The sequence below is a fragment of the Acanthaster planci genome, linkage group LG08 (genome assembly GCF_054643075.1).
Source record: "Acanthaster planci isolate LZ-2023a linkage group LG08, COTS_SCS, whole genome shotgun sequence".
Classification (NCBI taxonomy): Eukaryota; Metazoa; Echinodermata; class Asteroidea; order Valvatida; family Acanthasteridae; genus Acanthaster; species Acanthaster planci.
The window spans coordinates 18,256,878-18,283,093 of NC_141784.1; the positions used below are offsets into that span (position 1 = coordinate 18,256,878).

General features: G+C 43.9%; 1 protein-coding gene across 2 annotated transcripts in view; it reads left to right on the forward strand.

Moving 5' to 3' along the window:
- The first annotated feature begins 219 nt into the window (after positions 1–219).
- Positions 220–26,216, forward strand: part of LOC110984553 (atrial natriuretic peptide receptor 1-like) — an 81,561-nt gene continuing 55,564 nt past the window's right edge. Inside the window, exon 1 of one of the 2 annotated variants that reach the window (XM_022244845.2) lies at positions 220–989. In XM_022244845.2, coding sequence (XP_022100537.2) covers positions 227–989 — 763 coding nt within the window. In that variant the 5' untranslated portion in view covers positions 220–226. Of the gene's footprint in view, positions 990–21,756; positions 22,618–26,216 lie in introns of those variants that run through there. The other variant, XM_087140073.1, reaches the window with a different exon arrangement.

Below are 26,216 nucleotides of genomic sequence, written 5' to 3' on the forward strand. Positions count from 1 at the left end.
CCAAATGAATTTCAACTTCTGTTAGGTATCTGTTTCCTGGACAATTTTCCAATGTGATTGAATTCTTTCGGAAATTATCATAAGAGAAATTTGTGACGACGTAAAAAACCACTTTGCCGTGTATTGATATCTCACCGTTCGTACAGTGGGCGCGTCCTTTGGCCGTCCACCTGAATATAAATCACTTGGCTGTGAGCCTATAAGCTTGAAAGGATGATTTCAAAGAATGCCCACAGCAAGAGAACGTGCAAGGCACATTTCAGCCCCTATTTCATCACTCACTGGAAGGTGTTCTTCCGAAACGATTGTGAAGGACCGTCGTAAAGTTACCATGATTATCAAACTGTTCGTTTTATGGATGGCCGTCACTTGCTCCAGGGCTAATGCTTTAGACATTGGTGTGTTTCTTGCTGATGCTCCCCCAAATATCGTGGCGTTTATTCTGTCTCGCACTCGCATCTTACCAGCCCTCGATATCGCCCGCGAGACGGTCCAGCAGCGCGTGGAGAGCGGTCAGTACGCCAACTTCAGCCTGCAGTGGGCCTTCTCGCCGACCGGGTGCACCCAGGGCGTGGTGGCCGCTCTTGGCGTCGCTGCCCGGCTGCATTTCGACAGGGACGTGGCGGCTTTCTTCGGACCAACGTGCAGCATCGAGGCAAGGGCCGTGGGGGACCTGGCCGCCTCGCTGAATCTCCCCATGCTATCGGGCAGTGCCAACGCCCACCAACTCGACGACAAGACTAGGTACCCCACCCTCACCCAGACCGTCTTCAAATCCAGCACCATGGTGTCTTTCTTCAAGCAGTTGGCCTTCTTTTTCGACTGGAAGCTGGTGGTGATTTTGAGGGTGGACTTCGACTTCTTTGTCCTCCCCAGTAACGCCCTGGAAAACGGTCTCCGTGAGGCTGGCTTCAGGTCCTACGTGATCCACCTGGAATGGTTCGACGAAGTCCAGCCTGCTCTGGAGGAGGCTGCTCTCAACGGCCGAAGTAAGCTTTGTATGAATTTCTTTAAATAATGTCTCCTTGTTTAAATAAACCTAATTCCCCACTGGAATATCGAAACACACTAAAAGTGTTCAAGGGCATGAGTATCTTCAGACGAAACTTTAGATAGTGAGCGTAATGAGAGTTATTGTTCATATTTTTATTTTTAAACGTTTTCCTAGACAAAATTATGGGTTTTTGTTTGTTTTTTAAGTTTTACTTTTGATTTTGCGCCAACAGCGCCTGCCGACAGTAATGAGAACATGGGGAGAACAGTGTTCATTGCATTTCCCTTTTTTCGTCTTGAAATAATGCATGTTAAAGGTGTTTTTGGACGATTTTGTTTTCCTCCCTTCCCAACGTGTAGAAATTCCATGAAGGCAGCATTGACTCTCAGAAATCTCTTATGTTTTTTACATAAAGACAATTCCAAATGTTTGCCCCCCTCCATTTTTTTGCTTCCCGTGAAATCCTGGTTCTGGGTCCACCTTGGATGTGGACTTACACTGCTTACTGCAATGGTAACTTTTATACTAACCAAGTATACACAGGGCGGCATATCCCCGGTCACTCCTTCATCTTTTTAGTGATAAACTCACGACTATGTCAGCATGCGCAGAAATCGCCAAGGCGACAGAAAGGGTCAGCGGCCTCCTAAAAATTACAGGGGTAAAAAGGATCAGTTCCATTTTCCCTTCAATTCTCCAGGATCTTTACTCTGATACGGACTGCAGTTTGTATAGGGACAGACTAGACATTTTGTTCAGGAAAGTGATTGTAAGCAGCTGCTTAATTAACTGTGACTGGGGCAATCAGCTAATACAAACGTACACCGGGGACGTTGCCTATTTGTTTTGCCCTCCCCCCCGAAAAAAGGAGTCTGGATCTGGCTTTGAGTCTTTGGTGTACAAAAAAAAGTCGTTTTAAAATGAATTCGTCCAGAGCGCACGAGATGGAGACGAACGCACGAGTTTGAAAGAAATCAATACATATTTATATCCTTTCCGCACGAGCTGAAAAAGTCAATTACTCTACAATTCAGGGTACCGTGCAATATCTCCGCTCACTGATTCGCAGCCAAGTTGAAGCTGCATTCGCATTTTACCTTGCTATATCATCAGCGCGTACATGTATACATGGTACCCTGGATCACAAAGTTATCTATTTCGCACAGAAAGAAAAGAGCTAGCCCATATAGTTGCTTTTTGTATCTTTCCTTTCGGAATGAAATAAATCCTATAATTCTTCATTTTGAATGCTTCATAAAAATTGGCTAGAAAGTAATACAGGATTTCCCGGCCAATTTCGGAAAAATGTGTAAGTGAATTAGGAATAGCAGCATTCCTTTTTGAGCGAAATGGAACGAACATTCAAATCTAACCTTTCTATTTAACAAATAAAAATTCTCTTTCAAGGAGGGTGCATTCAGTCGTATTGAGTCAGCGTTCAATTTCCTGATATTGTATCGGTTTAGTATCTTGACGTTCGGTTTAGCGCGAAATTGAATGCCCCTCTGCAATACGGCAATTATCTTAATTTGAAGTCAATCTATTTTGGAAAATGTGCAGGCGATTTAATTCGCGCGAAGTATTTTTGAACGTGGGCCTGGTCAAGAATTAGAACGCGTTTGTGTGTTAACAGAGGTTACATTTTACAAGTGCTTAGTGGATTGGTTAAATGCTGGAATATTTATGATTGAAATAAACCATTCATGTTGTCATTGGTAACTAACAACTATTGTAGGAAACCTATCAACACTGGCACTGACAGAAGCTCCATTCTTGTGCTGCGTTTCAATCATAAAAACCTTATTTTTTACAGTTTGATAACAAACACGTTATAAATGAGTAACATGACATTTATTATCAAAGTGGTGTCATGATTTGTGTAATTTTGTATATTCTTGTCAAATTGAAAGTATATTTTGCGATTTTAAATTACAGCAAATGAAAATGAATACTCACCTCCAAAGGGTCATGGTAAAAGACAGATTTTAGCGAATACGAATGCACATTTATTGTAATTGGTAAGGAATACGTCAATCCAAAATTCCAATCACGTATGTGTAACCTCTTTTATGGAACGTAGTGCCGTCATTTTTTTTAAGAATGCAAAACAAAAAATTGAACGTTGTTATTGTTAATGCTTGTTTAAGTCGTTTTCAAAAAGAACGGAACCCTACTGCATGATTTCTTTTGACCTCGCGTGCGCTTCAAACAAATGATGTTTTTCAAGTTTTTTTTATGTTTTCTTGAAGTTCCTCTCACATAATGTATATATACTGTTTTTAGAAGGTTTTCCGCGAAGATAAAAGTGAAAAAAGTGCAGAAGCTGAGAGCAAATCACTTTGAAATTTGTGCCTCTGTACGTTTCAACGGGCCGCCCAAACTTGTTGCCTGCACTTCCCACTTACGCGCGTGCTCACATAAATTAGCATTTATTCGTGAACTGGTCTATCCGGTTCGTAAGTGTGACGTCACTTCAATTCAACCACGCCCACTGCACATGCACTGCACATAGAGTTATGTGCATTGATCTCCGTTACCTGGAACTATGGAACCAAACGTTAACGCGCAACTTCAGCGATTGTCCAATGGGAGCCTGCAAACCGTGACGCGTCCGCGTGTATGACGCGTGGAAGTCACGAACTGGGTAGGTCCCTTCGCGTGGTCGCCTATTAAGGCGTAGCGAATCCCGTAAAAATGAAAGGTAGCACGTCGCTACGCTGTAAGACATTTTTCGGGGCAGACTCTTGTCTTGAAATCAAGTCCCGGTTTTACATCTGCTTGGTCAGGAACCGGCTCGTATTCATCATCACGCTGCCATTATGCGAACCCTCGGAGATGGAAGGGCTCATTGCCAATCACAGATTTGACAACGTTGAGATGTTTCATAGTTCTTTTGGAACCTGAAAGCATGAGCACTCTTTCCATTGAACCATTCTTTTTTTTTTCAACTCGAAGAGATGAAGCCCGACGTCTATGGAACGGGCGGTTTTGACCAGCGAAGGGCAAAGTGCGTTCTTTTGATATTGAAGGTTGTGATTTTTATTTTTTTGTATGTTATGTGGTATTTGTGGAATTAGTGCGTAATGCCACCCACTGACTGAAGCATTGGCCTCAAGTGCTACATGTAAGGTTCACAATGTTATTTTCGACCTCGAAATCAGTGAAACGAAGTCAGTGCCTAAACTGAAAGTTAAAGCTACATCACCTAAACATACTACACCATAACACCCTATAAGCCTCGAGTCTACCAAGAGAGGTCGCAATTTTCTTATCAACGGAGGCTTCTTAGTGAACTTCGTGAAGTGAACTTCGCTGGTTCACGAACGACAGTGAAATGCACGCGTTACGGTCGCATCACCACTGACACGATAAACACTCCGACCACTCTGGCTTTTTTCAACCGACGAGTGGGTGCATGCTTCTGCTTGAGGAGGATAACGCCATGCATTGTTATCAGTACAAACACGCACTCAACTATAAAATGGAAATGAGTGCCCCTGCACTATTTTCATTCTTACAAAAGGCGTAAATGAAGATAAGATGCTTTCGAGGGGCATCCACTTCACCTCTCTTCCCAAAGTTACTTTTTGTGGTTTTTCCTGAACAAAGGAATTGACGTCAACTCGATGCAAAAACCCTCCTAGACTGTATTTATTTATTTGACTTTTTGTTTGTCACGTCTTTCAACTCCTGCATTCTTTGGCCATTTTTCAAGGCACCGAAGATATTACATTGTATTCCCATGCGTCTTTTAAGATTACTTTGCCATTCCTCGGGATTCACCTCTTCAGAATCATTAAGTGGGTTCTCTGATGCAGCCAGCCGAAGTCCGGATTACTGGCCTGTGTTTGGCTTGTTGTGCGATTTCTTTTCGGCACCCGCCAAGTAGGAAGGATGGTGGGTCCGTATAGTACATGGCTTCGAGGACTTCGAGTGAATGTGTCTTGAGCAGTTATTAATTGCCGACTTTAGACAAGGTATAAACTTTGACACGTATTTATGCAATTTCTGTGATTATTTTTGGTCGCAGTGGTTGTTTGGGGGAATTTCTTAGTGTTCTTTATGTGCCACCGCCTATAAACCGAGCATCAGAAAAATTCTTTTGCTTTGTCACCGGGTCCAGGGGAATCGCTTCCTCCCCCCCCCGTCTCCCCTCAGGCAGGGACGACCCCGTAGACACGCCCTCGCGTGACACTACATTGTCATCAAATTAATTGGTTATTGCTTGAATTTAGCAGAATCTGTGGGATATTTGTTTCAATGCTTTATCTTGTGATTTACCAAAACTAGTCTCCCTCGGTGTATCCTTGACCATTCTAGTTTCCCACGGCTTTACCTCTGGAAAATAGAATACTCCATGGATCAGCTCAAGAGGCCAGTTTGGCTGCAGTACACTTTCCTATGTTTCACTTCCATTTGACGTGATTTGAAACAGGTGCGTCGGTTACTTGACCAGAACCTCGTAAACCATACGAAAAAGTCCTTAGCAACTTGCGAATCCTCTGTTGAGCATTCTCATTTTGAAGACAAGAGGGCTTAGACCGACTAAAGAACCTTAAAATCGTGAAAAGATTATTGGTACATGAACGTAAAATGTAGCCACAAACTAGTTGGTGGCGTAATGACACATTTTCCCCACCGTTTTTATCTTAGGTTCTGAATTTCTCAATTTTTGAAGTTTTTACAGAACAACGAGATGCTGCACACTGCAGACTAGAAACCAAACTGCACCACAGAGTCAGTTTTATCGAGCTAGATTTTTTCGACTTTCCTGAGTTATTTTAGACATCATCGGCGCAGCGCGATCTACCTTTACATGCACAAAACCAATCCAGCAACGACTGTGCAACACGCACGCAACTGGAGTGACATACATGTTTACATCATGCATGGCTGTGCACATGTGGTTAACATGATTAATATGTATAAGTAACACCAGGGCTACATACTGTGAATTGGTACGTCTCTTCGCAATGTTACAATGACAAATAGATTTCGGTTTCAATAATGAACTTCTTGTGAACTTAAGGTAATTTTTCTACTTTCCAGTTTTGCCCACTTTGTTATTATTTCTTGATTTTATTTTCACTAAATACGTTTGTAACGGGCCTAATCCTACAATGAAAATGGTTTTGGTCTGTTTTTTTTCCCAAAAAGTTAAAAAGACGTACATTTCGTGAAATGAAACAGCTGCTTGTATTGCACGAATTTTCATATAGGCCTAGCCCTCATTACGTATGCAAATTACCCTCAATATCAGACGTATGCAGTTCAAATTTCCCCGTTGAACCATGCGTGACCACTCGAAGCAGTCAACGCACAAATACTGTAATGCATTATTTCTGACAGATCTGTGTATTTTTATCAATAGATCAATCCTATTTTGGAGGTTTATAAAAGTATTGAGGGATTATTCCCGACTCTTCTCGCAAATTCACCAGTCGTTCTATTCTTCGGGACTCACTAACAGCCATTAATGCATTAGTACTGTCCATGTCTGTTGAATGTGGTCCAAGTCAGATGTTTACCGTCATCGCAACAACATATATCATGTGTATATATATATATAAGGGAGCGTTTGACTGGTCCAGTGGCAGACACAGGAAAAGGAATTTCTGCATGGGTAGACTGTGTAACTGCAGAAACCTTGCAGGATTTTTTCGATAGAGAGACGAGTGAGCCCAAAGCACCTTGCAGGGCTATTCATTTGACACTCTAAAAGATAAAACAAATCGAATCCAAATTTAGCAATCACGAAGCAGTCCAGCTCAACGCAGGAACTGGGCAAGATGAGAAGAGATGTGCTTGCCAAGACTGTTCTCTTGTGGTTTTTGATAAGTGGCACCTCTGCATTGGCAGTGAATCTCGGTTTCTTTTTCTCCAGTCGACCGTCCCATGTTCTTTCTGATGAACGATTGTTGCCAGCCCTTGAGCTCGCCCGGGAGACCGTATCTCACCGCGTTCAGAGCGGGCTATATGCTAACTTCACCCTGCGGTTCCTTTACTCGCTAACGGGGTGCCAAAAGGGCAGGATGAGCCCTGGAGGGGAAGCTGCTAGACTCTTCTTTGAAGACAACGTCGCAGCATTCATTGGCCCAACATGCAGCCGACCTGCACTGGTCGTGGCCGATTTAGCTGCCTCGCTGAACGTACCAATTTTGACTGGAAGTGCTAGTGCGCACGAACTCAACGACAAGGAGTTGTACCCGACCCTCACCCAAGTGGTTTTCCAATCGAAAACGATGGTATCTTTCGTGAAGGAGCTCTTCCATCGTTATGACTGGGACTCTTGTGTATTACTGAGGGTCAACTCTGGCTTTTTCAATCGTCCTTCCGACGCCCTGGAGGACGATCTTCGGGCAGCAAGTATCCGATCTTACGTCATCCACTTGGAGTGGTTCGATGACGTTGAACTGGCTCTCCAAGAAGCTAAAGTGAATGGCCGAAGTAAGTCAACTTTGGTTCATCAAGAAAATGTTACCAACAACACATTCTTTGTTCTGGCACGTTCAAACACGTCATAGCCTACACTTACTGAATGTGTGAGTCTGTAACGCCTAACGCATAGACTTAACCCAGTCCACTATAAGTTATGCAATTTACCCCTTTTGAAGGGGAACCAGAACAAAGTAGACATGAATAAAGTAAACAAATTTGCAATTTTCACAAACATTTAGGCCCGTAGGACGATGCAGACAGGATTAAAACAAAATCAAAGGCGGCAGTACTTATTACGATAGGTTACTGGCTGGATTCTAAATTTTGTGGCAGGGCGAGCAGCGACACAGATTCTCTTGCTTGATCAAATTACTGTACATGTAGAAACCAAAGTACTAACCCATAGTAACTCAGTTCTTTACGCGTAATAATTGTACTATACCAGTGGTAACCCAAGTACTATACCCGTAGGAACCAAAGTACTACACCCATAGTATCCCAAGCTCTATACCAGTATTAACTAAAGTACAATACCAGTAGCAACTAAAGCCCACTACTCGAAGCAACAAAGAAACGCACGTATGACAGCCGACGTAGCTGGTTCGAACATTTGGTGAAGACGCAATTTGGCAAAGGGCTTGTAAATCTGTAACTGATATCTTATTCTTCATATACTGTATTCAAATTAATCAGTTATCGCTTAAATAAGCAGAACCTCTTTGAGAGATGTCATGGAAACGCTTTATCCTGTTTCGTCTGGGAAAGTAGAATGCTTTTGGGATCACTTCGAGGGGCCAGCTTTTCTACACCACTCGAGCAGTCAAGGTTTGTAATGTGGCGGCTCCTCTTGGCTTACCCTAAGTTGATGACGTTAAATCTAGCACTATTTGTGGCAGAAACAATGTTCTCAACCCAAGGGTCTTCCCTAGACGAGAGACCACTCAGAGTGACCTCAAGGCTGGGGTGCAGGTCTGTTTTGGAGGAAATGTCTCTGTTGAACTTACACAATAAAACCAGAAAAGAAAATAATCTTTGACAAAGGAATTGTTGACAGAGAAAATACTGTTTATTCAACAGCAATTAACAAATGTAAAGTACGGTAATATGATTGGGAGAGTTGTTTTATTTCTGGGGTCATTTATTTCATATGGAATATATGCTATAATAACCTAGAGTTCGTAGCAGTAATACGCAAGTTCATCAACTATACACATATCAACGTCAGCCACGTACAGTCTATGCAGTTTTGTGGTTACTACGCATAATTATCACGCAACGACATGCATCGCGGCAATGGTTTACTAGCTCCTATTTCACCTTACCCACTTCACTCGCCGAGATGTAGCACACAATTCTCTCCGCGTGAGCTCCGGCCTAATACCACAGGCACACAGCGCACTACTGGGCATTACCTCTGCCAAGCCCGTATACCTCACCAAGTTACCTAAATTCAATTTAGTCCCATATATCAACCAATCGGGTACGTGCAATCACGCAGCTACTATGGAAAGACTGGCTCTATGTCTCTACATTTTCTGTCACACTTTTATCTCTCTCCCGTTCATCGTTTTCGATGAAGACCATAGACATCCCCTCATTACTAATCTTGGGTGTGGGTGAGTTTGTATACACATTCAAATCGTAGACCTATAACAATAGGGGACACTAGGGCCCACGGTTGCCGAAGATTCCACGGCTGGAAAACGTGTACAAAACATATGGGAGGTCTTCCGAAAAGTATGAGTATGAACAAAAGAGGAGCAATAGGGAGTCCACGATTGAAGGCGTTTACACACTTGTGTATGTGTGTGGCTGATGAGGCTAAAATGAGCTTGGAACTCCCTACTTCAAGTCGAACACACATAGTTCGCTGAGTTTGAGTAAACTGCTTGCACTGGCTCGTGCTATCCGAATTTCACAGCACCACTCTGGAATCGGTAGGTAGGCGTGTTGATGTCGAAGCTCAGAGACTCCTTCAAGCTGTCTTCAAAGCACTTCCTTGGACGACCGTGAGAGCGCTCCCCTTGACCTTTTCGAGATGTGATCATCGTGCATACGTACCATGTGACCTGCCTATCTATGCTACGCCTTCTGGGGCATACACTGGATGCTGGGTAGTCCAACCCACTCAAAGACTTCTGTACATGTATCTGGAATACGGTCCTGCCATTGGATACGCATCAGGTGACGCAGACAGGTGGTGTGGAAGGGCTGGAGGCTTCTGGCTTGGCTAGCGTGCACATTCCAGGTCTCACCTGCATACATCAGAGTCAGAATAATGTCAGTCCTATACACTTTCAGCTTGGTCCCCAGACTAATGCATCTGCGCTCCCATGCAGTGACACGCAGCTTGCAAAAAGCGGCATTGGCCTTAGCAATCCGACTGGTCACCTCGTCATCTCGAGATACGTAAACTTCTCTCTGTCCAGTACTGATTGATGCATGACTGCAGATTTCTTTACGCTGCCAAAGAGGCCGAAGTCATTGCAGGCAGCGGAAAAACTGTCCATACTAACCTGCATTTCTGGCTCAAAATTGCAGTTAAGGGCGCAGTCGTCGGCAAAGAGGAATTTACGAATGATGCCATTCAGCGCCTTTGTCTTAGCCTGAAGTCTTTGGAGGTTGAAGACACCACCACCAAAACGGTAACTGACGGGAATACCGTCACTGCAGTCTGTGAAGACATCAGTAAGCATGGCTGTAAACGTTACGCTGAACAGGGTTGGGGCCAGGACACGTCTCTGTTACACGTGCACTGTTCGTCATTTTGAAGGCTTTGGATGCTTCTTCGTCATCCAGGACATGAGCGCACATTCCTTCATGGACATTTCGCACCATTGCAACAAACGTGTTGGGGCAGCCAAAGTTCGCCATTGCCTTCCACATACTATCCCGGTTCACGGAGCCAAAGGTCTTGGTCAGATCCAAACAGGTGATATACAGGTCACAGTCCTTTTCCTGACATTTATCCTGTCACTAACCTGCGGCTAGGCGACATGGACAAGATCAAAATAGTTTCCACAATGGGTGCCTCAGGAGAATTGCCTCACCTTCTCGCCAACCAAGATGTTATATGAAGAGCTGTACAAGAAAACGAAGAGCAAAAATGTGGTGATGGAGATTATAAGCATCTTTGGGTCAGATCAGATGGTTTGGGTATATCCTCAGAATGGCCAAGAACCGCATACCCAAGGTTGCACTCAGATGGACTCCACCGTGGAAGAGGAAGCAATCCGGAGAGCTGAAAGAGATGGGTTTGACATGGGGTGAGGCACAACATGCTGCTAAGGACAGGACCTGTTGAAAGTAAATCGTTGACGCTTTGTGCCCCACTTGGGGTGAAGAGGATTGAGTAAGTATTGGCGCCAAACACCATGCGTTGCACTGGTCTATGTCGTTTCTCCCAGTGACACCACCCCAGGTAGTGCAGGCAGTGCCGACTCTAGCCCTGAAATCGCCAAGAATGATGAGTTAATAAGACTTAGGAACTGTAGCTATCAAAGCTTCTAATTCTTCGTAGAACTTGTTCTTGATCTTATCATGGTTGGTCATGGTGGGTGCATACGCACTCATAATCGTGGCAAAGCGCTTCTTGGTGAGGGAGGGGGGCTGGAACGCAGTACCATGAGACAGCCGTTTCTGCCTTTAGGGAGGCTTGTCAGCCTTTGAACAAAGTTGGAGTGGATAGTAACTGAAAATACACCTGCGTCACACCGGTCTTGCACTCCAGAGGTGTAGCCTGCGCCCATCTCCTTAAGCTGACCCTCTTCAGCCAGGCTGGTTTCAGACAGCCAAGCAATGCAAATGGAATGCTTGGCTGCGAGCTACCAACGCAGTTCTTCTGTCTGTTCTCTCTCTCTAGGGATTGTCGAGCAATGTGCAAATGTTCAATGCTGCGAGGGTAAGTGGCTCTCTCCAGGTTCTTTTTTCTCTCTCTCCACTTTTTTCAACCGCTTGCATGGAATCTCATCAGCCACACTATGCTGGTCAGGGTTATGCGAAGCAGGCATTTTTAGGGCACCTTTTCTAACCCCTTCTTCATGCCATGGAATTGAGCAGTGAATTCCTAAAAGGGCTGCTCGGTTGCTCAGGTGGCTGCCGAGTGCTGTTGCTGCTGCTGCTGCTGCTTCGCTCAATGGGAAGCAACCCTGGGGCCCAAGCCGCCTGTGTGCAACTCTGTGGCTACAGCTTCCAATGAATTCACACCTGCTGCTTCGTCGCTCGCCCATCGCCACAGGACTCGCAAGAAAGGAAAGGAAATGACAGAGTATGTCATGAAATGTGCGTGAAGTTGATTTAGGCCTAAGTGAGAGAGCTTTGCGTAGAGTCAACCTCACTCTGTAGTTGATTCCTATTGGGCTCGAGTTGCCAGACAAAGCGAGATGGCTGGTGATAAGAATAGACGCTGGGAATTGGCCACGGCTTCTTCTGTGCCCCCCTTGTCCTGAACCTTCTGCAAGGCCCGCTGATTCGTCGATTGGACCGTTGGACCAATAGTTGATCTCTTCCCGCCCTCCATCCGAGTTCCAGACTACACATGTTTGGGAAGGCAATCCCTCAATCTTGTGGGGGAGGGGGTTGAAGCCCACCATTTACCCTCACCTGCTTCAGTCCGCCTGCCGAAGCGGTTTGCCTGGGTGTGGCCTGTTCCTGCTGCGGATGTTACAGTCACTAAGAGCCAAAGGTGAAAGCTGAGTCCCAGGTAGTTGACCAAAATGGATAGTTTACCCTAAAAGGGGCAAGCGAAAACCGACCTCATCGGTGGTACTACCCCCCATTCCCCATACATCCCCTACAATATTATACTCGTAAACAGAATACAGTGATATATCTGTCAGAATCGTCTTATAACAGCTGGAGTTTGGCCACATCGATATAACCTCAAATGTCCAAGCTTATACATGTACAATTTCAATGGGGTCGTGTTTCACCTCTATAGTACTTCTTAGGCCCCTCAAAAGTCTCCGGTTTCTGTTCAGGGGTCGGCTCCAAATGTGCTCAGGCGACACAGCTGTTTTCCCCCTGACTTCTTTCCTAGAATCAGAAATGACGTACGTATAACGTGCCTTGTCCTTCGCGACTGTGTTGTGTACGTACAGCCACCGCTACCAACACTGAAATAGACTGGCTTCCCTCACTATTTACAGTTTAAAAGTGTTTTCATCTTTTAGATGTACACAGGACATAAGACTACCTCGTTTGTCAGGTTGAAAGTTTCAAAGTGGGGACTGTTGTGAAGCTGGTGATTATGATGCAAATTCGGCCTTTTCATTTCTTAGCAACACACAAAGGCCAATCACTATATATACAAGGCTACCCGCCTTCTTTCACCGTGTTTGCTCGAGCGTGGGCCGAGAATTATGGCTGAAAAGCGAGCTGATCTCAATTTCTACGGCGGCTTTTACCGTCATCCGTCGCGAAGGGGTTTTAACAACACAAAGTCTAAACCACAACCCGAACACAATTCATCCTTTGCAATCAGCCACACTTTTATGCCATTCCTTTTGAGTCCCCAGAAATCCTGGGCATTTGGGAAGATTGAGGAGGGTTGGAATTAATTGGAAAAAGTTGTATGCTTTTACTGCTTTGAAGAGATTTCCGGATTTTAAGTTTCCATCAGTAATTTTCAATTTGTACATATAAGGGGGAGTGTGGCTGGTGCAATGGCAGACACAGGAAAGGGAATTTCTGAGAAGTCTAAATGCAGACAGCTTCCTTGTATGTATCGATCGAGAGACAAGTAAGTCGGAACCTCTTTCCGAGCGCGATGCTTTGACCTTTAACAACATTAAACAAATCAAATCAATTGTAGCCTGGACAATTTTCAGTCAAATTTAAGCACAAGGGATCCACATTACGGAGCAGTCCTGTTCAAGGCAGGAACTATGCAAGATGGACAGAGATGTGTTTGTCCAGACAGTTCTTTTGTGGTTTTTGATAAGCGGCACCTCCGCATTGGTGGTGAATATCGGTCTCTTTGTCGATAATAGGCCTGGCCATGTTCTTTCCGATGCACGACTGTTGCCTGCCCTTGAGCTCGCCCGCGAGATTGTATCTCACCGCGTGGAGAGCGGCCTGTATGCCAACTTCACCCTGCGGTTTCTGTACTCGCTAACGGGATGCCAAAAGGGCAGGATGAGTCCTGGAGGGGAAGCTGCTAGACTCTTCTTCGAAGACAACGTCGTAGCATTCCTCGGCCCAACATGCAGCCGACCTGCACTGGTCGTGGCCGATTTAGCTGCCTCGCTGAACGTACCAATTTTGACTGGAAGTGCTAGTGCGCACGAACTCAACGATAAGGAGTTGTACCCGACCCTCACCCAAGTGGTTTTCCAATCGAAGACGATGGTATCTTTCGTGAAGGAGCTCTTCCATCGTTATGACTGGGACTCTTGTGTCTTACTGAGGGTAACCTCTGGCTTTTTTAATCGTCCTTCCGACACCCTTGAGGACGATCTTCGGGTAGCAAGCATCCGACCTCACGTCCTCCACTTGGAGTGGTTTGATAACGTTGAACTGGCTCTCCAAGAAGCTAAAGTGAACGGCCGAAGTAAGTCCACTTTAGTTCAGCAAGAAAATGTTACCTATTAGACACCCATTGTTATGGTATAAGTTAAAAAACATCACTTCATTCCTTACTGAATGTTTAAATGCCATGATGCCCAAAGCATAGAGTAAACCCAGCCGTGGGGCTAGCCCTCTATACGTTATGCAATTTACTCCTTGAACAGGAAGCAAAGCAAAATGGACACGAAGAAGGTAAACTAGTTTTTGCAATTTTTCAAACATTTACGCCCCCTGCTACTTTCTTATTTCACAAATCAATGCAATCAGGATGACATAATAATTCCAATAAGTTACAGGTTGAATCCAAAGTGTTGTGGTGGCAGAGAAGTGACAAAACACAATTTCTACTAAAAACACCTGTCCTGATTAGCCGAGAGTCATTCACATGGTATCACCTATTTTGCTATCTGGATTTTCACAACCCATTGAAACTATACCCGTAAGCAACCAAAGTACCATCTCCAGAGCAACTCAAGGCCTTTATCCGTAAGCAACCAAGGTACTGTGCTCAAGCCAACATACAAAGCAATCAAAGTACTATGCCAAAAGTAACCAAATTACTATACCTGTGGCGATAAAGAACTATACGCCTGACCACAGAGGTTGTGTTCAAATGCATACGGATGTGCGCGTTACTCCACTAGCTAATTTCATGCTCTCCATTTCGTTATTAAATCAGGGGCGTAACTTTGTATTGGAAATTCAGGGGGTGTGTGACTTGCCCAGCCACGGAAATTTAAAAGAGGGGAAGTGTAACACCACATGAAGCTATATTGGGGTGATAGATGCAGACGTATATCTGTAATATATATTACACGCGTGGAGGATCTTACACCACGGTGGCATATATATGGTTGTTTTATTGTTCCCTTTTTAGTGATATCGGAAAAAATGATTACATTCATTTATTCGTTGGGAAGTCCAAACAATTCCTCACAATTCGCTTTAACATTCGGCTCACCAAGAAACAGTATGTGTGTGTGTGTGTGGGGGTGTTCAACATCCCGTCCCCAACCTCAAAAAGTGGGGTTTACGCTCACGGATCAAATAATCAGTCATCGCTATCAGGCAGAATCTGTGCTGGATGCAATGTAAAAACTGCTTGATCATGTTTTACCTCTGAAGATGAAATGCTTCATGGGTCACTTTGGGAGGCTAGTTTTACTAGACACCACACGATGCAGTCAGTGTTTATTTAATACAAACAAAATACACTGATTAATCATTTCCATCGGAGTCATCTCATAACGGCATGTGTATGGCCACTTCAGTAATTTCACCGGAAATAAAGTCTGAAAGTTAACCACTGGTGGCGAGCTTCCGGAACCCTTGGATAAGAAAATTAACGCACAAAATCTTTAGGACAGGGCTTTTTTTCCTCCCTCGTTTACTTTTTAATATTCACAGTTTTAATATTTTCAGTTTATGGAAACTGAAAAATTATTTTTCCTGAAAGAGAAATATCTCGCTAAATACTGTCCTGCTTCCGAAAATTTAAAATACAATAAACCAGTGCCATTCGGTGTTCCCATATGCAGACGAACACTTAACTGTACGAAGATATATTCTGTGGTAGTCTTTAGGTGACAGCTGAAATAAAAAAGCTAAAAGCTAAAATCATGAAGTGAAGACAAACGTTCATGAACATTGGGCTCGATGAACAATATTACCAAAAGTAAAAGGCTATTATAATGGAATTATTGTTCACTAATCCCCAGGTGACTTTTTGTAATATATTACTCAGGTAAAACAGGGGTAAACTTCCGACGTGAATATTTCTTGGGGTTGTTTCAGTTAGAAATCGCGCTTCCAAAAATGGTCGAACCTGATAGGCCGACCCCCGTGTAATATCTCCATGGGCGGACCGCGCGAGGATTCCGGAGGCTCGGTGCGGGACCATTTATTTTCAGGCTCAATGAATGACTGTATACAGATGTGCTCAAAAGTATTCATACCTTTACCTGTTTGTGAAAGCATAAGAACAAGTGGCACTTCAAGAAACACTTCTTCTCAGGGGTATTGTATTCATGGATTTTGTTTTGTATGTTGAAACAAATAGACAAAAGATATGGTGAAAGTACCAACATAATAGCTTTTACAAAATGTATGTTATTTTCCAAAGGGTATGAATAACTTTGAGCACAACTTTACATTCACAATTCTACCCAAGTCGTGTTTCTTATTTAATGATTTCTGATTAAATGCTACTTAACTCATGCATTAAACTTTTTAAAATGTCCGTTTGTCAAAATCGTACGCTCAGCAAAATTCAAACAAGGCCCAGCGTCGTTTAATTTAATACACTTTCGGAGACAGTACTATTTTCGAAGGACTTTTTTGATGTGATTTTCATGTTGATGCATAATTTTAGGTCTGACTTTTAATCATTTTGTTCTTAAATTTTCTTTAATGGGAAAAAAAGAATTATCTTGTACTGCCTAGAACAGATACTCTGAGTGTATATATACCCTTGCCGGATTTTAAAGCTTCAATCTGCGTATTTCCGCATCACGGGTAAAGCCCCTTTTTTGTTTGTAAAAGCACGGGGGGGGGGATATTCCCAAAAGTGTTCAGAGATTTGTGAGTCGTTCTATTCTTCGGGACTCCGTGACAGCATTAGTGCATTAGTCTTTATGTTTTCTGTTGTTTAATGTCCAAGTTTGATTATACTGTCATTGCAAAATCTGCTCGTGTGTATAAAAGGGAGAGTTGACCTGGTGCCGAAGTAACTGTGCGCAGAAGCCTTTGCTTGGATGTTTGATTGTATCGAGAGAATTAGTGAAACCCTATTTTTCACGAACCTCTTTCAAAGACTGATCCATTTGTCACTTATCAAGATGAATCAACGATGTAGAACACTCTCCTGTCAGATTTTAGCATAAGGGAATTTCAGCACGAAGCAGTTCAGTCCGGGGCAAGAACTTGAGATGCAAGATGGGAAAAGCGATGCTTCTCCAGACTGTTCTCATATGGTTTTTAGTACGTGGTGCCTCTGCATTGGAGGTAAATCTTGGTGTCTTTTTCTCCCACTGGCCGTCCCATATTCTCTCTGATGAACGACTGTTACCTGCCCTTGAGGTCGCCCAGGAGACTGTATCTCACCGCGTGCAGAGCGGCCTGTATGCCATCTTCACCCTGCGGTTTCGCTACTCGCTAACGGGGTGCCGGAAGGGTAGGATGAGCCCTGCAGGGGAAGCTGCTAGACTCTTCTTCCAAAACAACGTCGTAGCATTCTTTGGCCCCACATGTGGCCCAGCTGCGCTGAATGTGGCCGATTTAGCCGCCTCGCTGAATGTACCAATTTTGACTGGTAGTGCCAATTCGTACGAGCTGAACGACAAGGAGTTGTACCCGACCCTCACCCAAGTGGCTTTTCAATCAAAAACGATAGTGTCTTTCATGAAGGAGCTCTTCCTTCGTTATGACTGGGACTCTTGTGTCTTACTGAGGGTCAACTTTGGCTTTTTCCACCTACCTTCCGACGCCCTTGAGGACAATCTTTGGGCAGCAAGCATACGATCTCACGTCATCCACTTGGAGTGGTTTGATGACGTTGAACTGGCTCTCCAAGAAGCTAAAGTGAACGGCCGAAGTAAGTCCAAATTTGCTCTGTATGGAAATGTTACCAGGTAGGCCTTCTTAGTGTCCGCGACTGTCATGATCCTCAACTCAAAGAGTAAACCCAGCCCAGTATATGTTATACAGTTTACTCCTCTAATGGGATCCAAAACAAATCTAAAGTGGACAGAAATAAAGCAAGCTAGTTTGGAAATTTGTTGAAACGCTACTTTATTATTTAACAACAAAATCCAGTCAAGATTGAACAGTGACGTACCGGTAGCTGGGGGGAGGGGCACAGGGGTACGTGCCCCCAGCAGATGCCTTTGTGTCCCCTCGTGTCTCTCCTCGTGTGCCCTCATTTGAAATCTGTGAATAATCTCCGTTGCAATGTAGCTACAGCTTATTTTCTTGTGGTGCCCCCTTGAAAAAGTGTGTGCTACCCCCTTTTTTTCCTCTGAAAATCCCATTTAATCGTTTTTGCTATAAAATAGCACGAAAGGAGACCGGTTTAGATACGGTAGTCCCGTGCAGACAGGCAAAATCATGATTTAAAGTCGTTTTACAGAGCACTAAAAATCCCCCTTAGATTAGAAACTAATAGCAAAAACGATTTAAAGGAAATTTCTGAAGAAAAAACTTCAAGATAGAAAACCTGGGAGAAAATGATCAAAATAGCACCCCTGTACGTTTTCAATGGCCCGCTCACACTTCTTGCCGCCATGGCCATTTGTGCTCATGCGTGCATAATTATCAATTTATTGGTGAAAAGGTCTAAATCAGGCTTGATGTAGCATGTAGTTGTACTGTCGTTCCTGTGGGATATGATATTCAGGGTCAACAATTTACAGACTGTATTATGAGCGGGATACAAAGGGCTTTGGGTGACATGGTTTATCGCTCTCACTTCTTTTCCCTTGCTTCATTTAAGTTAGTGGTTTTGAAGGAGTTGTAGCTTAACATAACGGTACAACACATACGAGGTAAAGTTATGGAGGTGAACTTGTATTTATTTAAACTTCCGCTCGGCGGGACCATTGGAAATTCCAGCCAAACGGAGTGGATAAGGCAGGGTGTATCGTATCGCACATCTCAGACCCATTAGGCCGTGGAGGGAGCTGTCCTGTGCCACCACGGTGAGAAGCAACAGCTGGACGTGGCCAGCGGTATGTACGGACCGCACTGCCGCGCAGACTAGAATGTAATGAGCCCAGTGATCAACCCGCCGCACTGTACCATTGGCTCAGCGTAGAGACGGGACACGGGAGTGTCTCGGCCAACGGGTTGGACGTAGCGGTGACGGGCCGCTACGGTGCTGCAACTCTCTCTACTAACGCCCTGGGCTACTTCGCACTGACTTGCATGGTCCAAGCTAAGCTAGCTTAGGCGTTCATATGGTTACCCACGCACTTCACCCGATGAACGGAATTCTCGGAACCACCATACAACTCTCGGAAGGGTCCAGTCGCTTCAATACGAAAGGTTTCGCTCAACAAGGGTTTGGTCCGCTGCACCTGGCGTGACGAGCTAGGCAAAAACTGCTCTATTTATAAAGTTCTAAAGGCTTAAAAATAATTGAATATGAGCGTCGTTGAAGAGGTGAACCAGCGGAAAACTTCCATCTCAAAGGGTCACATGACCTCCTGCTGCAATCGTGTACAAGATTCTAAGTCGTGAGTAAAAACGTGAAGTACAGAATAACAAGTCACGTGTACAAAAGCGTAGACTCGGGTGTAAGAGGGATAATTTACGAATCATCCTTGAAAATGACTGACAGTTACAAAATCTGAGGTAACTGAATATTTTCATTCCAGGAAACCTTACCACGCTAATTACCACACAGCCACGTGGAGGCTAAATTTACAGCATACCAAACTGAGCAGAGAAGTCACAAAGCCAGGAGTGAAGGAACACTCGACCACGCCAGAGTACAGCATGAATAACTTAGTACGAAATTAGGGTCTCTGCTGCATTTTCATATGCATAGCTGAGCTAATAGGAGACCCTGGGAATGAAAACGTGTAAAAGATGGGGGCGCTGGAACTTCACCATCGAGGTTTGTGGGTTCGCAACAGTACCACAGACATATAAACGCGATGACCGCCAGGTCCTATTCAAAACTACAGGGATTTTTCGTGATCTGCATGACGCCCGACTAAAATCAAAACTACTGGCAAATTCACCCCTCGGTATAGGGAATTCACGCACAGTTGAAGAATTCCAACCATAAAATTCTATGAAGTCATTTTTTGATTGTAAAAAAATCCTCTATATACTTAACCTGACTCATAGGGATTTTAAGCAATGCAGTTGCAACATTTGAAAAGAAGAGATGAGAGCACCAAAGAGCAAAAAGGTAAACGTAATGCGCACTGGACGCGCTGCCATCCACCGTTTCGCCCATTGTTCGCCCATACCCTTTTCAAAATCACGGTTATACGTGCAAGACCGGCGGTCTATGCGTTTATATGTCTGTGAACAATACACCCCCCGTAGAAGTGCACCCCCAAGCGTCAAAAGAAAGACGGATGGTAGTAAGTTCTCCAAGCGGGTTCTTCCCCGCGTTCTGCGTGTACGCAAAGACCATCCGGTTCGTAAGTGTGTGTCACTTCCGTTGAAACTACGTGCACTGTACATAGGGTTACATGCGTAGATCGCCGTTTATGTGGAACCATGGAACCGAAAGTTAACGCGCAACTTCTGCGATCGTCCAATGGGAGCCTGCGAATCGTGGCGCGTCCACCTTTGTTGTGAAGTCACTTACGAACCAGACACACTAAGGAATAAGGGAAATATGGAAGGACTGCGTAGCACCGTGATTAGAATATCGACGAGAATATAATATGAAATCAGTGCTCTGAAATATATGATTGCCGAGCTTTCGGTAACTGTGTACCTTCTTCAGTGCAAGCAGATTCAGTTCTGAATGAACGCGGAAAACTCCCCGTTTATTCCCCCTGGATGCAGCGTTCCAAGTTCGAAAATGACGCGCTGCTCCAGTTCCTTACGCTGTACATCAGATGACGCTTTTCTGCCCCTAACAGCCCATGGGTCGTCGGCCCCCGCGGTAGTTACAGAATATGCGGGGATCATAGATGCATCACTAGTAATGTGGTTTATTGCATTACATGTCGCCGCTGTGGTAAACTGTACATCAGAGAGACCGAGCGTCGCCTTGGTGACTCTTTCGCAGAACACTTGCGCAGTGTGCGCCAACAAACACCTGGTGTCACTGTTGCGCAGCACTTTTGCGCGCCGCCACCTACACTCGGTGACGTAAGCGTCTGCATCCTGCGGAAAGTGTTCTTTTGAATTTTAAACTAAGTCTTCAATCTTGATATTTTGTAGATGAAATTGATCAGTACGGTTGTTGCATAAAATTGAACAGAATCTGTGGGAAAGGTGTTATAAAATGAATGCTTTATCCCTCGGGAAAACAGGATGCTTTATGGATCAACTCGAGAGGGTAGTTTGACCCCACCACTAGAAGCAGTCAATATTTGTATAATATTCACAAACAAAATACACTGGTATGTCATTTTCGTCTGATGATGGCTTCCGTTTTGCCACTTCAGTAACATTACTGGAAATGACCAAGCGTACTTACCCTCCCAGTTTTAATGGGGTTGTGGTCCGACTTCATAATATCTATATGAGGTATTTCTTAAAAGTAGTATGAAATTAAAGGAACGTTTGTTATGTAATTAATGCCCTTTAAAATGGTGCTTTGGCAAAATTCAGCCAGGCCAGCGTAGTTTGATTAAACATATATTTTCAAAGGCAGTAGGATTTTCAAAAGACTTTTTTGGTGTGATGATCATTTAAGTATATCTTTACAATTTTGAATGTTAACTTTTCTTCTTATTTCCATTTGTTTAATTTAAAAGAAGTTGTTTTCCTCTATACTGCTTAGAAGAAATGCCCCTGAATGTACCCTTTCCGGAGTTATAAGTTTCAATCTGCGGTTTTTCTCATCAGCTATCCTATATTTGGTTTGTAAAAGCACACAGGGATTACTCTATGCTGTGTTCAGAGATCCTTGAGTCCTGCTGTTCTTTAGGACTCAGCGACAGCCATTAGTGCATTAGTCTGTTGTTTCTGTTGTACACAATCGAAGTCTGATGATACCGTCCTTGCAAAATCTGCTCGCCTATAAAAGAGCGTTCGGCTGGTCCAGTGGCACACAGAGGGAAAATGAATTACCGAGTTAGCTGTATGGTGCAAAGTTTGCTGGGGTGTTTCGACTGGATCGAGAGTCAAGTGAAACCTTATTGTTCACAAGCCTCTTTTAGAAGATTCATCAAGATGAATCAACGAGGAAGAAAACTTCCTGTCAGATTTTAGCACGAGGGGATTGCGATATACAGCAGGTCAGTTCAAGGCAAGAAGTATGGGATGCAAGATGGGAAAAGTGATGTTTCTCCAGACTGTTCTCTTATGGTTTTTAGTGAGCGGCGCCTCTGCATTGGGGGTGAATCTCGGGTTTTTTTTCTCCCACTGGTCGACCCATATTCTTTCTGATGAACGACTGTTGCCTGCCCTTGAGCTCGCCCGGGAAACCGTATCACACCGCGTTCAGAACGGGCTATATGCTAACTTCAACCTGCGGTTTCTTTACTCGCTAACGGGGTGCGAGAAGGGTAGGATGAGCCCTGCAGGGGAAGCTGCTAGGCTGTTCTTCGAAGACCACGTCGTGGCATTCCTCGGCCCAACATGCAGCCGACCTGCACTGGTCGTGGCCGATTTAGCCGCCTCGCTAAATGTACCGATTTTGACTGGTAGTGCCAATGCACACGAACTCAGCGACAAGGAGTTGTACCCGACCCTCACCCAAGTGGTTTTCCAATCGAAAACGATGGTATCTTTCGTGAAGGAGCTCTTCCGTCTTTATGACTGGGACTCTTGTGTCTTACTGAGGGTAAGCTCTGGCTTTTTCAATCTACCTTCCAACGCCCTTGAGGACGATCTTCGGGTAGCAAGCATCCGATCGTACGTCATCCCCTTGGAGTGGTTCGATGACGTTGGACTGGCTCTCCAAGAAGCCAAAGTGAACGGCCGAAGTAAGTCCACTTGAGTTCAGTATGGATATGTTACTAACTTTACGCACCCTTTAGGGCAAGTTTGAAAACTTCATTCATTACTGAATGTCTGAGTCTTCAACTGTCATGATGCTCAACTCTCAGAGTTAACCCAGCCCACTCTACTTTATACCATTTACTTCTTTACAAGGAACCAAAACAAACTGGACACGAATAAAGTAAACCAGTTCCACAGTTTTCACAAACACTGCCTTCTTATTTCAGTGAAAAAGTGTAATCAGGATCAAAACAAAATCAAAGATGACAGTAATTATTCCAAGAGGTTACCAGTTGGATCCGAAGTCCTGTAGTGGGCGAGCAGCGAAAATAATGGATTTCTATCTACACCTCCTCACCAACAGATTCTGTACCTTGATTTGCCGAGAGCCTGTCGCACAGTATTTTGGCTATCTTGCTTTACGCGGTCGGTGGAGCAATAGGGCCTATCCGTATAGGTACTATCCGTAGTAAGCAAACAACTATAAGCCTCACCACCGGCACTGTGCATAATAATATGCGTGATATGTGCATGTCGAAATATTAGGGCTACAGAGCTCGGCTCTAACGTTTTTGAAGTGGTAGTGGAAATCTTTTTTGACTTTTTGTCCTTAATCTTTATATCTCGTGATCGAATTAATCAGATATCGCTTACGCTGAACAGAATCTGTGGGAGAGGTGTTATAAAACGAATGCTTCATGGATCACCTCGAGACGCCAGTTTTCATATTCACCATTCGAGGCAGATGATGTGTGTGTAATATTCACAAACAAAATGTAATAATATAACATTTCTGTAAGAGTTGTCTTGTAACGGCCTGGATTTGGCCACATCAGTAGCATTACTCGAATTGACCTGGTTTATACATTCGCAATTTTTAACGGGTTCGTGTTTCACCCTTAAAATTTTTATAATAAATAAGTCTTAAAAAGTAGTATAAAATATTGGAACGTGTGTTATGAATGCAATTAAAATTGTCCTTTTGCCAAATTGGCAATTTTAACAAAATTCAACTGAGGCTCGGCGTCGTTTAAACTTGGTTTCCAAATCGACGTAAGAAACGCAGAGAGTGACGCAAACTGCAACGCAGACAAATGGAAACATGTCAAGCAAAAGTATCACCGATAACCCAGACATAACGCAAACCAGCCCCAGACGGATCGACAGATTGAGCCTGGTTAAACTTTGCTTACTGTCTGTGTTGAGTCGCTGAGTAGGCCTATACAAACACGCATGCTGGCATGATGGGCATACAACGATGTTCATCTCGCTTAATACCACTCATTTTGTCCATTTTCTCCTTATTACTAGCACATGCAGCCCCATTCATCAACAAAATAGCTGACCATTAACAAATTACACCAAACTGGAGTATCAGTTTGGCTTCAAGAGGCAACATTGGCACCTACAAAAGGCATTTTTGTGGCGAAAATTTCCCGGGTTTGGGATGCCGTTTTGTTTAACTTTTTGGAGGAATGACGTCGCGCAGCATCTCTTCTGCGAATGTCTGCGTATTGACGTCTTGCGGACTGTCAGTGTTACAAACGATCGTATCGACGTAAGAAACGCACCGAGCAACGCGACCAAGACGCAAACTGCAACGCAGACACTTGGAACTGCGTCAAACGGAAGTGTCGCCAGTAACCCGCCGACATACACAAATCAGCGCCTGAGATTGTTGCAGCCCCAATCGTCCACAAAATAGCTGACCTTAAACAAAATACCTTGCTGGGATGGTTCTGTTGGATCGATAGACAAGTGAAACCCCATTGAGCGCAAACTCTTTCAAAGGACAATCAATTTGTCAATCAGCAAGATGAACCAATAATACAGAGAATTTCCTTTCCAATTTTAGTACAAGAGAATCGCAGCAGGAATCAGTTCAAGTCTGAGGCAAGAACTGTGAGATGCAAGATGCAAAGTGATGTTTCTCCAGACTGTTCTCTTATGGTTTTTACTAAGCGGTGCCTCTGCATTGGTGGTAAATCTTGGTGTATACCCATATTCTTTCTGATGAATGACTGTTACCTGCCCTTGAGCTCGCCCGGGAAACCGTATCTCAGTGTATAACTGCCAATGTGCGATTTCTATTATTGCCATCTAAAATTGAATTTCATGCAAAGTTTTTCCGAGTTTTCGATACCATAGCAATTTTGTAAATTTTTTGTGGGCGTGGAATGACGTCATACAGCGTCATTTCAGTGTGACTGTCTGCGTCTTGAAGTCCTGTGTGCAGTCGGTGTTCATTACATAATTATGAACCACACTACAGGGTGGTTCCAGTCACCTGCAATCGAATGCAATGTATGCTTTGAGATGAGAGCGCTCGGTTGAACCCGCCCCCATGAGTTCCGCTTCATTGTTTTTTTTTAAGAGTGCCTTTTTTGCACTCTTTACCTTTGAGTGACTTGGGCCCGCGTGTGGGTTTATTAGTCACTAAACCGTTAATACACCAAGCTACATACAAGGGCAAGGGAACTTCGATCCACCTGCCAGGTGGATCGTATAATCACAGTGTACCAGGGAACAGAACAGACACAAATAAAAAATCACAAAATATTTGGGGATTTGGTTTGGTTTCAGCAAAGGATAAAGCAGACGGCAAAGGCGAAGCTGTAGCCAATTTAGTGGCAAGCAAAATCTGCTATAGTAAAACGTTTAACCTCTCTGCTTGATAAACATTACATGCGCTCAGCAATGATGAATAGAGCCGCGTCCGAATTACTTGGCTGCGGCTTGAAATACGGGCGATTCACAATAGCGCGCCACCATGAGTTGGAAATTTGTCGGCCCTTTCCAAACGCACATTGAGTGGACAAATTATTTTTTACGCGCACTGTGATTGGCCAACGCGTTGCAAACTCTTGTTGGCGCACTATTGTGAAACGGCCGTATTATTCACACATCTCTGCAGTGGCTTCCAGTAGAGTTCTCCGTAATTTCAAGCCGCAGCCAAGTAATTTGGACACGGCTATGCACACCTTGATATTTGCGGAGACTAGAAATTTAGGTTTAGCATCTTTTATAATGACCCTTGTCGAGCTGAGCGAGTGTCCCACGGTGCCAACAAACGTCCACGGAGGCCGCGCACATACCCCTGCAATCAGTAACATTAATATGATTGGAGGATTATTGAACAAAGAAAAGTCTATTTAAGTATATTTCAAATAAGCTTTTTTGTCAGGTCAATCTGTATTCAATTCTTGACAAAGAAAATTAATGGTATGAATATATTGATCATAAATATAGAATAATAATGGTTACAATAGAAATTACATTTATTAATTATCTTTAATAATTATGGTAATTATACGTATAATAATTATCATAAAAGTAATCTTTATTTAGAGAATTACGTGCTTAGGTATATGGCCGCAACCCTCTTAAAATGAACGTTTGACACCCACCAAGCACATCGTTTTATTGGCATTCATAAATACCTTTTCACAAAGTCAAAAAATGCTACAAATAATTATAAGATTCCTATGATTCAGTGCAGCAATTCTACTATTTTTTAAACAGCCGACAAGCCATTCTATGGTATTTTCCTGTTGCGATTTTCCGATCACCTTACTTAGAGACA